Source organism: Diadema setosum, chromosome 13 (genome assembly GCF_964275005.1).
Source record: "Diadema setosum chromosome 13, eeDiaSeto1, whole genome shotgun sequence".
Taxonomy (NCBI): Eukaryota; Metazoa; Echinodermata; class Echinoidea; order Diadematoida; family Diadematidae; genus Diadema; species Diadema setosum.
The window spans coordinates 17,016,811-17,030,076 of NC_092697.1; the positions used below are offsets into that span (position 1 = coordinate 17,016,811).

Below are 13,266 nucleotides of genomic sequence, written 5' to 3' on the forward strand. Positions count from 1 at the left end.
AAAACCAAGTGTTCAAAGAAGTGTTCCAAACACACTGAACACAAACTTAGAAATTGTTTTTAAAACAGTATTAGCAAATAAAGTGTATAGTGATTGAGCACGTATTTGTAATTGATTGTGTGCTGCTGTTACATGTATCTACATTGCGACGTCAAGTAGAGAATGCATTTATACTTTTTTGCTGTGCTTTTTGCACATTCATGCATGTAAATGATCAATAGAGAAAAATGCATGTTAATGAAGAGTGCACACATGACTCATTTCAGTGGCTCTGATTGGCTAGATGTTCTTGAACCCAATTTATGAAAGATGTATGTACGTCTTAACCAGGGGGAACTGCACCTGCCTTAGTGTCTTGATGAGGAATGCCATCTTGTGTGGGTGCATTCCAGAGTCCTCTGTTTTCAAGGAATGAGGGATGAGTAATTAAAGTAGCATGGATGGGGCTTCAGAAAGCAAACAGTGCTCTGAAGATGACTTGCATTTACGACAGGTTACTCATGTTTAAAGTCCTTGTAAGTGTCACACGATTCTTAAGAGTAATTCATGTATTGACAGATACATGATGATGCCATCTTCATGGCTTTGTCCCCATATTGTCGGACTATGAATGCCCATTTCTACTGTACAGTCACTCAAAGGGATCACCAGGTGATCAAACAGGAAATGCCCGGGAAGAATTTCTTTCATACTTGTGAATGATCTCCCATCTAAATTGCTCTCAGGATCTGTTCTTCTGACCAGTGCAGTAGTATGTACAGAACTTATACTGGTGCATGGGCGAAATGCTAATTTCTTGCATGCTACTTGTGACCTTTGACATATTCAATATGAACATATACAATGCCGTTGGTGGTGCCCCTGTGACCAGGGGCCACCAGAAATATATTTCGGGCCACCACTACTTTTTAAGAAGAGATTAGAGAATTAAGAATGTTTTGGTAGTGCTTACAATCCGGTCCCCAAATTACATTGTTGGACCTCCAGAGAAAAAATTGAGAGCTGAGCCTTAACAAGTCATGTACATGTATTGTGCTGCATTTTCTGTACTGTAGGGGGAATATGTTGTGTAATGCTGTGCATTTAACTGCCCCCTTTATTTCTACCCTTCTCTTATCTCCAGATTTTTCTGTGGTCATACTTCCTTGCTGTTGACATCGCTGACTTTGTGAAAGATGATGGGAAAGGAACTGGAATTGAAAGATATCCTGACGGGACCGTACACTCTCCGCTCGCTGCAGCCTTGTGACCTGTCCTGCTGCAGTAAGGAGTAAGTCATTAGAGGCATTCTAGCTCTCATTCACGATACATTGCAGGGGGTCTGAAACAGAAATCAGTTCAATGGGTTGTCACTTTATGATGGCTTTAAATATACATTGTATAATGCATTATCTGTTGTATCACACATTTCTCAATTCACAGGGACAATGTACAAAATGCATGTTAAGGCAAAATGTATGGCCATGAAGATGGGCATTATGGGTGTTTTTTGTTTTGATGTGCAAGGATTATTTGAGCAGTAACTCGTTACTGATTTTCACATGAAAAATTACCAATTAAATAGAGATTACAGAAATCGTGCAAAATGCAGTATAAGGCCACTCCCTGATTTTATTGCACTTTACGATTAATGATTAACTACCCACACCACTGAACAGCATACATGTATATCTACAATTGTACACTGTATGTGACATACGTAGCCAGTCCAAAATCAATATTCCTTTTTATAGCCGACATCAGGTAAATGAGCGCATGTTTTCGAGATACGTTGTACATTGTACATATCCATGGATATTTGAATACCAATATTTTCCGTATGAAAAACCTGAAACCACTCTTTCCATCATTGGAACCACTTTCTGACCTAATTATCAGATTTTGAGTCTGGCTTAAGTCTGTTGTGTACTTCATCTACATGTTCGTACGTATGTACAAGAAGCCAGCAGTACTACAATAGATAAAGAGGATAGCATCTGATTCATTCATTGTCGGCATCTTTCTCTTTCCTTCTCTGAGACTCTGAACATATTCAGTGAGACTTTGCATTTAAAAAGAGTTATTATTTATTATACCTATCTCAAATATGGCAAAGTACATGTGTGTGTGTAAATCCAGCACTAGAAAGCATTACGTGTTTTAACAGTGTACTTTTATGTGATGGTGCAGGATGCAGCTAAATTGAGTATATGAGTTGAAAAATTTAGCTTGTTTTCAGTTTCTTTTCTACCCTCAGAAAAATAGTTGGAAAGTACACAGTAAACTTTGATTTTGCAGCATGTTAGTTATTTTCTCTTTGTTTTATCAGTGTATAGTAGAGCAGATAAGCCGAAAAATTGTGCAAAATTTGACTAAAGCATGAAACTTTCACCAGTGTTAGTACATGTTATAAGATTCATTTTAAGATCGGGAGGTAAGTGTGAATTGACCTCTGATGACCTCCAAAGGTCAATGACCTCAAAATTTGATAAAAATTGATATTTTGCGTCATTGATTAATGTTAAATATGGTAATGATGTACTAAAAACTCATTTTTCTTACAATGGAATTGTCTTCATGTTCCATAGAACCCTGACAGGTTTCTACCTTTGACCTCTGATGACCTCCAGAGATCAATGACCTCAAAATTTGATAAAAATTGATATTTTGCATCATTGATTAATGTTAAATATGGTAATGATGTAGTAAAAACTCATTTTTGTTACAGCGGAATTGTCTTCATGTTCCATAGATCCTTAACAGGTTTCTACCTTTGACCTCTGATGACCTCCAGAGGTCAATGACCTCAAAATTTGATAAAAATTGATATTTTACGTCATTGATTAATGTTAAATAATATGGTAATGATGTACTAAAAACTCATTTTTGTTACAGCGGAATTGTCTTCATGTTCCATAGATCCTTAACAGGTTTCTACCTTTGACCTCTAATGACCTCCAGAGGTCAATTATTGACCTCAAATTATCAGAATTTTGATATTTGGTGCAATTGGTTGATGATAAACATAACGATGTCCTAAAAATTAATTTGTGTTACAACTGAATCGTTTTCCTATTCCTCAGACCAAGGGAAATTATTTACATGTCTCTGCCTTTGACCTCTGAGGACTGTGACAAGTCAATGACCTCAAAATATCAAAATATCGATAGTTGATGTATATTCAATGGTTAACTGTATACCTGGTGTGCAATCATGCATTATGCTATTAACATTTATACTACATTGTACAAGAAGTGTCTTCTCATTCCACAGAACATTGGTCATTACCCTGTGTATATCCAACTTTGACCTCTAAGGACAGTGTGAGGTCAGACTTTTAGAATATCACTAAAAATTTGTGTAGGATTGCAAATATTGATGTTTGGCTTCATTGGTTTAATCCTAAATGTTTAATCATGTACAAATCATGCCTTGACGTTATAATCAAAGTATGTACAATTTGTATGCACATTCCACAAAGCATTGGTTCATAGTAACAGGTCTCAGGAATGTGAGCGGTCAATTACTTCAGAAATGAAGCTTACGTGTCTTCAGTGATGGCAGTGACCTCAAATATAATATTTATGTTTGGGTTAGTTATGCAGACTAGCTTGCATGAAATTATGTGCAACATTATCCAATTTGCACTGGACAAAATTTGTACGCTTAAACATGGAAGGTGGGGAGAGGAGTACCATATTTTGGGTTGATGCTTAATAGTTTGTGAACAGGCATATGGCAAAGTCCCTTGAACTGGATGAAAGGGTGACAGATGCTAACCAGAAAACAACAGGCCCACCTCATCAGATGTACATGTACGTCACGAGTCAAACAACCCGAGTCGTACAGCCCATGAGTTACGCAGCCCACGAGTCATACATCCCGTGACCTAAATACTATACTAGTAGATGAACAAGGTCAATGAGCTCGACATCAAATATAATAGGCCCACAAGCTGTGCGGTCCGCGAGCTCGGCACTCGAGGAAAACAAGGCCCACGAGATTAATATATGTATTACATCAGAAAGCTTAATCTATTCAGTGTAGGTCTTGTGGACCTCCCCCTCCCCCCATGTGTCGGACTCTTATGGGCCTGGTTTGCCTAAGTGTCAAGCTTATGGGCAATGCTACCTAGTTTTGAGCTGGCGGGCCTGTGTTGGTCAGTGTCAAGCTCGTGGGCTGCATGGTTTCGGTGAATGACTCATGGTCCTGGAGCATACAGTGACGTCATGGACCATCTGGAAAGTGACATACTGTGAGGCATATAAACATGCATTCCACATGAAGCAACCCTGTGTTTTGCAACTTGCTATTGTCATCCAATTAAGTTTGGGTCATTACGTCAGGAACTTTTGGGCATTTTTTCAATGACCTGTTTAGGAACCTCATTTCCAAATAGGAGTGGAACTACTATTTACTCTAATTGTCTTCTTTATGCTTGATACTCCTTAACACTTGGGCCTGGTCAAGAGTTGTGCCCCCATGCCCAAATATTGGTTGTTTCCAATATGCCGCCATCCAGTTTGCATCCAATGTGTGAATCTGGGTACGCTGGCAGCGGGTACAGTAATATCACCTGCATGATCCGGTTAAGACTCTCTGCCAGCAAGTGATGATTCAGTGTAACCTGCTGAAATTGGTCTAGATCTATACCCTCGATCTATTTCAATACACGGCAGCATCTGCGTCTTCAGTGAAGCACGCGATCGGCACACAGATCTCCTCCACGACTAAACTGGATAGACATCCTGAGGTCAGACCAGCGTTCTTATAGGTGCACAGCCACTGTATGCGACCATCAGAGTGTGTAATGATTGTGTGTAATGATATGGGGAAAATGAATGGAAAAATTAAAGTACATGTGTATGTATTCTACGTGGAATCTGTTCCTGTCTGTTGTCTTGGAAGAAATGCATCAATCTTGCAATGTTGTTGTTTACTATTTTCCCTCTCCATCACGAGTATATAATTATGGAACGTGTTGATCAAAGTTTTTGTGATGTCGGAAAATGCGGGGCTGTATTGCAGGTGGCCTATTGAAGGTGGCCTTCAATTTGTTTTTCACAGTATATTGGCATGTTTAACAGATTGTAACTCACCAAGATGCCTCTTGAAATGTTTTGAAAAACTTCTGCTTGATTTTACATGAGCGGATGATTATCAGTTGTCTTTCTGCTTTTTCATCTTGTGTGAAACAAAGTATTGTTTCTCTTCAAAAGATAGCGTGCCAATTAATCTGCACTTACTGTTGGTGCTCTATCGGCCCTATAAGACATTCAAACCCACATTCTTCTTAGACATTCGTAGGCATTGTGGTGTCGAGCGAGATCTGAACATCTCTCATGAAGCGAGACTTTTCTTTTCTTTTCTTTTCTCCACTAACAATGTGAAACAAAGATATCCGTAGGCGTTGTGGTATGAAGACGTGGTAGAGCGATCCTTCTCTTCTCTTTTCTTTTCTTTTCCCCACTAACAAATAAGTTTAGCAGGAAACATAGAAGCATTCGCACATACTGTTTACATTTCCCATCACATGCTTTTAACATCGGAATTTTCATGTACACATTTTGCCTGGAAAAGAATTACCAAGAACTTTTCAACACAATACATGTTCAAAAGAAGCCATTTGGTTCATATATAATTTACTCGACAGAGTGATTTATAGGGGCCTACTTATCACTGTCCACGTACTCGAACAGTTTTCGCTAAAGATACAAGTATGTTTACAAGACTGGAAACAGTAGAATGATTTGCCCCTTAACATATCAGACTACTACATCTCTTGAAATGTTTTCAAACATAAATGAAAGTCATTCCTCTTAAATGATTACTCTCGGTCGACGAATGAGGTCCTCGTCTGTCGATCTCGTCAGTGTGACTGGGCCGTCCGTTGAGCGGTCTGCCGTCACGCTCTCAGTAGGCCTATTCTCTTCATCACCATCACTTTCCACTTTGTATCAGTCTGACAGGGCGCTTCAACATCTCCATCTCCGATAACACCAGTTGACTATTTGGAGTTTGTAATTGCACTCCAAATTGGCGTAAACTAAAGTTTTGTGTTATCGTGACTCATAGTTTTTCCTACTGTCCTGCTGCTCGCCAGTTCAGTCATGACAGTCAGATCCTCGTCACATTCACAGCGTAGGTCGATGGTGCATTCAGCGTCGATAAAGATTAGTTGGTTGACTTGGAGGGGGGGGGGCATGATGTACCAAGAAAGTGGAACTCCTGACTTTATCTCTGTGGTCTCCAACTATTCTCAAAGTTCCTCAAAATTCTCTCAAAATCCTCAAAACTCTGCAGCCTTTGCTTCACTACATAGCGTGAAGCCGCTCCCACTGTGCTTGCCACTCTAACTGATTTCTCGGCTGAGACATGTTTTTTTTATAACTAATTTACTAACAAACTTCCTTTCCCTAAAGCATTTCCTTGGCTCAATCTTATATTGGGGTGTGGCGTTCACTAGAAATTAATTCCTTGCTGGTCAAATGTTCAATTTGCTCCTCCTATTCGTTTCTGTGAAAACTCAATTTTCTGTGATTCATCTCATTTTCTGATTAACTCGCCCACTGTCTTTTAGTTTCTTCATTCACTTGTTCTCTGTAACCACTGGTAAAGACTTTATTGTTTTTTGGATATCAAAATGATAAACCAAATGAATATTATTGTCCTTATGGCAACCAGCGTCATCGTTGTTCTGGGTCATTATCCCTGAATTTGTCTTTGGAGTTCCTGTTTGACCCACTCCACTAAACAATAAATGCTAAAAATAGAGGGATGAATTCGGACAGGAGGGCCACCTTCCAGCTCAGAAGGTCATTTATGTTTGGAGATCAGAGGGCAAAAACACGTCATCACGTCATTCTCCGTAATTTGGAGCGGGGCTTTGGGGATGGAGAGTGCTGACCACTAGCGGGTAAAGTAGCCAACATCAAACTTAAAAATTCCTATGACCATAGACTTTTCTTGGAAGAGGTGGTTTTGACCAAAAAAAAAAGAAAAGGAAAGGAAATAGCTGGAAGGAAGATAAACGGTTTCATAAAGTCCAAGAAGGGGAAAGACTGAGCAGGGGAGACCGGGTCTAGTTGTTACAATTTTCACATTTTTAGGTCTGTACAAAAAACGAATAGAGGAATCGGCTTCATTTTTGCTGTGAGGATACCTTATTTCATCCTTTACTTAAAAACAGTACAAACTTTGGAAGTCCAGATAATATAAACAAGATATTACGTAATCAATAAACACAAAATTTTGTAACAACTTTCCCCGATGTTGGGGTAGGTTGTTACAGCACATGGGGTACTTTGTTACACCGTAGAAAGTCAACTCAAATCGGGTAATGCAGATCCGACGTGTTAGGTAATTCTTAATATTAACCTGTCTGGGTGTGCATGTTAGCCTATGCTGGGGTGTATGAGTGTGTTGGGTGTGTGTGTGTGTGTGTGTGTGTGTGTGTGTGTGTTTGTGTGTGTGTGTGTGTGTATATATATACAACCATAAATTCAATTGAAAGTGCATTGGGGTAAGTTGTTACACCACTCGATTCTCCAGACGGGTCAAGTTGTTGTAACAACTTGACCCAGTGCGTTTTCAAAAACTTTTCACACGTGTGGCCAATAAACAATCAAACATCACGTGTTGCTCCTTTCACCAAAAGACAGCCAAAACACGCTTCTTTCAACCACATGCCCATCACTTACTACAGAGAAGAATGGATTTGGTGTAATAAAGAAAAATCGAATTTTTCAAAATTTTACTCGGAGAGGTAAAAAAGTGTTTTTTGGACCTACCTTCTACATGTGACGTCCAGGCAACGCCAGATTTCGCATGCAGAGATCGTTGGCTATACGTTTTGATTTGATATTACTTGTATAACGCCATCTTTTGATCATAATAGAGAAAATGACAGTGTAACAACTTGCCCGTGTAACAACTAGACCCGGTCTCCCCCATATATTGACCTCACAGGGTGTCTAGGAAAATGACTGCAGTGTTCTGTTTTCTTTTATTCTCTATTCTATTCTATTCTATTCTATTCTTCTCTATTCTTTATCATAAACATGTGCTAGTAGCCATCTGGGCTACAATTGTGTTTGTTTTGTACATCCTCTAAAGGTCACCTGAGGTCAAAGGTAGAGCCCTATCTGTGCTCTTTTGAATAATGAAGACAATTTCTTGTAAAACAGGTATGTTTGTTTTGTACATCTTAACCATGTTTATCATTAACTAATGACACTACAGATCAATATTATGATATTTTGAGGTCATTGACCTCTAAAAGGTCACCAGAGGTCAGAGTTAGAAACCTGTCTTTGCTCTTTGGAATATGAAGACAGTTTTATTGCAAAACAGATATGCTTGTTTTGCACATCTTAACCATGCTTATCATTAACTAATAATATCACAGATCAATATTATGGTATTTTGAGGTCATTGACCTCTTAAGGTCATCAGAGGTCAAAGGTAAAAACCTGTCAATGCCCTGTGGAATCAGAAGATTTGTAGTACAAATGCATATTTAGTGCAGTGTAACCAAGATCTAAGCCTATCATTCACAAATGCCTCCAAACATCAATATTCTGATATTTAAAGTTCATTGACCTCTGGAGGTCATCAGAGGTCAAATCAGACTTACCTCCCGATCTTAAAATGAATCTTATGGTATGTACTAACACTGGTGAAAGTTTCATACTTTAGTCAAATTTTGCACAATTCTCATGATTTTGAGGGCTTAACCGCTCTACTATGTCTTGATAATCAGTTAGGGCCTAATGTTGTACATGTGTATTATCTTCTTTTTTTTTTTTGGGGGGGGGGGGAGGAAGGGGATGTGGGATGGATGTAGGGAAAGACCAAAATTGTTTAGTGCTTGGCTGGCAGTGCAGAATGAAGAAGCTATCAGAGTGAATTTGAAGCAGATGCTTAAATTTATTACCCATAAATGAAAGTCCACCCCTACCAAAAATAACACAAAATAAAACATCAGCAAACAACAAATGCACTAAAACAGTTCCTGTAAAAATCTTTATTTTTATGCTGTGTAGGGTAACCTGAATTTTTTGTGTTTTTAAGATCGCAGATGGTCACTGCAATTGAGCAAGCACTTCAAAAGCTCACCACTGCCACAGTGGTTAAAGGCTTTAGCAGCATATACACTGTACTACAAAAAGGTAACCACGACAAAGTCACTCGCGCTTCAGGAGTAGGAATAGTGAAGAAATCTGTATGCTAGAAGTGCAAGAATTAGCAAAGAATTTGCGTGCTTTTGTTTTCATGCTAGTTTGTAAAATGTCCACTTTTGCAGTACTATTTTTGCATGGCAGTATTGAAACCATAACTTCACACTAGTACCAATTTAAGTGAGATACGTGACAGAAAGAGTGAACCGAGAAAGTGAGTTGTTCGAAATAGATTAAAAGATGAATAGAGTGATTGCTATCTGTTATGGTCTTCCATTTCCCTGTGCAGGCAAATCTTGGAGTACTTCGAAAACAGCTACAGTCTGAATGAGAGCATATTTGCTGCTCTCAGGAGTAAGTATATTGTACTGTAATTGCACAAATTTTCACACAATTCATGCTGCTTTTAGCTAGCATGAATTGTAAAACCTGTGAAAATATCTTCACAATTTTCTCTGCAATTTTTTGAGTTGAAAATCTTGCAGCACCAATTCAAGAACCTGTTAATATGGAACTTTTAAACTGCTCAGGGCGTAAAGTAAGTCCCGCAAAAATATGGACGTTTACAACATATTCGTCTTAACATGAATGAATAATGATAATGGTAATGATGATGTTGATGATTGTTATTATTATCATTGTAAATATTATCATCTGTATCCTTATCATTTTTTTTTCCGGCTATTATCAGTAGTACTGTCATCATTATTTAGTATTATTGATATTGTTGCCTTGTCAACGATAATTGCATAGAGACATGTATGTTACATATTTAGAGGCTACTACAGTGCACTCCCGTTACAACGAACACGGTTATAACGAAGTAAAAATTTGGGCTGCAATGTCATCCACTCTATGTATTTCTATTGTTTATTTGTTCGGTTATAACGAAATTCAGATATAACGAAAGAAAACTGCCGGTCCCGAGGACTTCGTTATAACGGGAGTCCACTGTATCAAAACTCTTGTCTGTCCAGAAACCAGAATAGAAACACACACTAAACATAGAAATCAACTTTATCTCAATGCTGTCCATAGGATTAAACGTCTTCTCCAAAGTATTTTGTGCAAATCATTAAAGGGATGGTATACACTTTATAATAGTATTGGTTGAGATGAGGATTTAGCTTCTGAACTTTTTCTGAAATACTAAGAAATCACCAATATGAAATGTTACAAAGCATACAATTCTAAGAGGAATTTAAAGTTTGTTTGATGAAAATCAGTTTGGAATAGGCAAGATGTCCAAAAACAAAGTAAAAAAAACCCAATCCTAACAAAAGATGGGTCCTATCATTTATTAGGACCGCTTTGTTTTGGGTTACTCAGCCATTTCAAAACCAATTTTCATCAAATAAACTTTGAATCCCTTGTAGAATTACATGCTCTTTCATATTTCATAACAAGTTTCTCATTACCCCCCCCCCCCCAAAAAAAAGAGAAGAAGATGGAAACCTGAAGCCCCATCTCAACCCAAACTATACCATCCCTGTAAAATAACAGCAGATGATTTCATTCTGTGTTTGTGGGTGTGTTCAAAAGAATCGCTTCCATTTGAACGATGAAACTTGTGTTGCAATGATCAAGACCTTAGGTGGAATTTTTGTGGTGAGGGATGAGCTGTTGATGTCAAGTTGCACAGAAAGGTCATCCACAGAGGATTTATGTACTAGTATACACAGCCTCATTCCATTTGTCTGCACTCCTTGTACATATAAACAAACTGCACGACAAACAGTGCGGGCTGCTCGACGCTATTGAAACTGGTATACATGTATGAGTGGTGTGTGCTTTTCATGGATGCAGGCTAGCTGAGCAAAGTATAGCAAATGATCCCATTGTCAAACTTGAAAGTCAGTCCATTACCATCTCCAACTCTTTCGATGTTGATTTAACCCTAAAAGGGCCGGGGGGAATCCGCCCCCCCCCCTCGACGTTTCGGGCTATAATTCTGTAATGCGAGAAGGCCTTGTCGCGAGGCTTCTTGACTTTCTTCGTTCAAGTACCGCGCAACTTTTGAGACCAAATTTGCAACATCCGCGCATACTTTTGCGAAGCCACGCCCATTTTTGTAACGGAATGTCACCCGAAAATGGGCACAATTTTGTGATTTTGTGTACATTTCCTATGGAAAACAGTGCTCTGTCATGAAAGTCATAAAAACCTGATTATTTTTACAATTAATCACTTTCATTGATTAATTTTGTGCTAATTATGGTAGAAAAGTGGTCAGTGACAATTTCCAATGAAAAAACAAAGAAAAAACAAAAGTTGAAAAACAAAGAAATTCTGAAAACAATAAAATACATAAGAATTGAAATGAGTTTTGGAAGTTCTTGTGATGTACAATAGTTGAATATGCTAAAACAGATTTACAGATCAAAAATTAGACTCTCAGTGCTTTTAATTAGGCTAAAATATGATCTTGAGCTTAAAGATAATAAAAAGTTTTGGTACCTCAAAAGTTTCCCTGAATTTCCATGTTTCAGGTTAAAGTACTTTTCAAATAACTAACACTGTGAGACTTACTCGCCCCAAAGTGCTCTCATTTCTTAGTAATCATGCAATTAACTGCGACCAGTAGCCCCATACGCATAGCGACCAGCAGCCCCATGCGCATAGCGTAATGGGGCTTCGCATTGTAGCATTCAGGATCATGACAGAATTAGTATCGCGGGTAAATATCAACTTAAAATCCAAAAATTCTTCAATTTGAAGACTTACCAATTAAGTTGAAGTCTTGAAAACAGGCTTCGGGCAACGTTTGGTTCCGCCAATAGTCCCTTTCTGTTCGAATTGATGACTGAATGTGACTCTGTTGAGAGGACCTTGGGAGAGCTACATACACTGATTACTACGGCCAGCGCATACGCACACAATCATCACATGCGAACAAATTTCAAATCCACGAACGGATAAGATGTTTGTGTGCGCATGCGCTGGCCGTCAATTCAGTGTAGCTCTCCCAAGGTCCTCTCGACCGAGTCACATTCAGTCATCAATTGGAACAGAAAGGGACTGTTGGCAGAACCAAACGTTGCCCGAAGCCTGTTTTCAAGACTTCAACTTAATTGGTAAGTCTTCAAATTGAAGATTTTTTTTTGGATTTTAAGATGATATTTACCCGCGATACTAAATCTGTCATGATCCTGTAAGCTACGATGCGAAGCCCCATTTAGCTATGCGTATGGGGCTGCTGGTCGCAGTTAGCTACTCATTATGCGTATGGGGCTGCACGCTGCTGGTCGCAGTTATCATGCAATAATGGTTTTGTACAATACGTGTGCTACCTCGGCGGCGGCTCTGGTACGAAACTATTATTGCATGATTACTAAGACATGAGAGCACTTTGGGGTGAGTAAGTCTCACAGTGTTAGTTATATGAAAGGTACTTTAACCTGAAACACAAACTAAGACAAGGAAATTCAGGGAAACTTTTGAGGTAATACCAAAACTTTATATTATCTTTAATTTGCATAATTAATTAATTAAAATTAGAAATTGATTGTTTCTAAACAATCTTAAGACACAATCTTGTAGATTATGACGTGGGTCTCACGCATGCAAAATTTCATTGCGATCGCACCACCAATGGCCGAGATCTGGGGGGGGGGGGGCGGAATGATAGAGCCTCCTTATGTATGGAAGTTTGAACGCAGTGAAAGTATACAGATGCTGTGTTGCTGAGATTTTAGCTGTAACATCCACCTGTTTTCCCTCCATGATATTTTGCCATTGCATGAAATATTTGAATGCCTCCACAGTTTGCAGTCACAGCGTGCATTTTGAGCATTTTAAGTCTCAACAAGTTTCTTTTCTCTGAATTCTGCCCATTTTCAGCTGAAGATGTATTCTACAAAGCACCGGACAGGCTGCGTCTCCCACTCATATTCTACTACGCCCATACAGCAGTCGTGTACATCAACAAGCTTATGCTTGCTGGTCTTATCGAGGTAAACTTTCTGACAATTTTTCACAGACTCTATGACTTTGTTGAAATGTGTGTCTGCACATTGCCGCTGTTTAATTAAAAAAAAACAACAACAACACACACTTGAAATTATGGTTGGCATGGTGGGAAAGGATTTACAGACTTGGAGAGTTTCCA

The 13,266-nt window shown here is 38.7% G+C and overlaps 1 protein-coding gene across 1 annotated transcript in view; it reads left to right on the forward strand.

The window, feature by feature from the left end:
* Positions 1-630: 630 nt before the first annotated feature.
* LOC140237356 (uncharacterized) overlaps positions 631-13,266 on the forward strand; it is a 76,484-nt gene continuing 63,848 nt past the window's right edge. The window contains exons 1-4 of the mRNA XM_072317293.1: positions 631-651; positions 1,124-1,270; positions 9,448-9,512; positions 12,999-13,111. Of these exons, the coding sequence (XP_072173394.1) occupies positions 1,176-1,270; positions 9,448-9,512; positions 12,999-13,111 (273 nt within the window). The 5' untranslated portion in view covers positions 631-651; positions 1,124-1,175. The remainder of the gene's footprint in view (positions 652-1,123; positions 1,271-9,447; positions 9,513-12,998; positions 13,112-13,266) is intronic.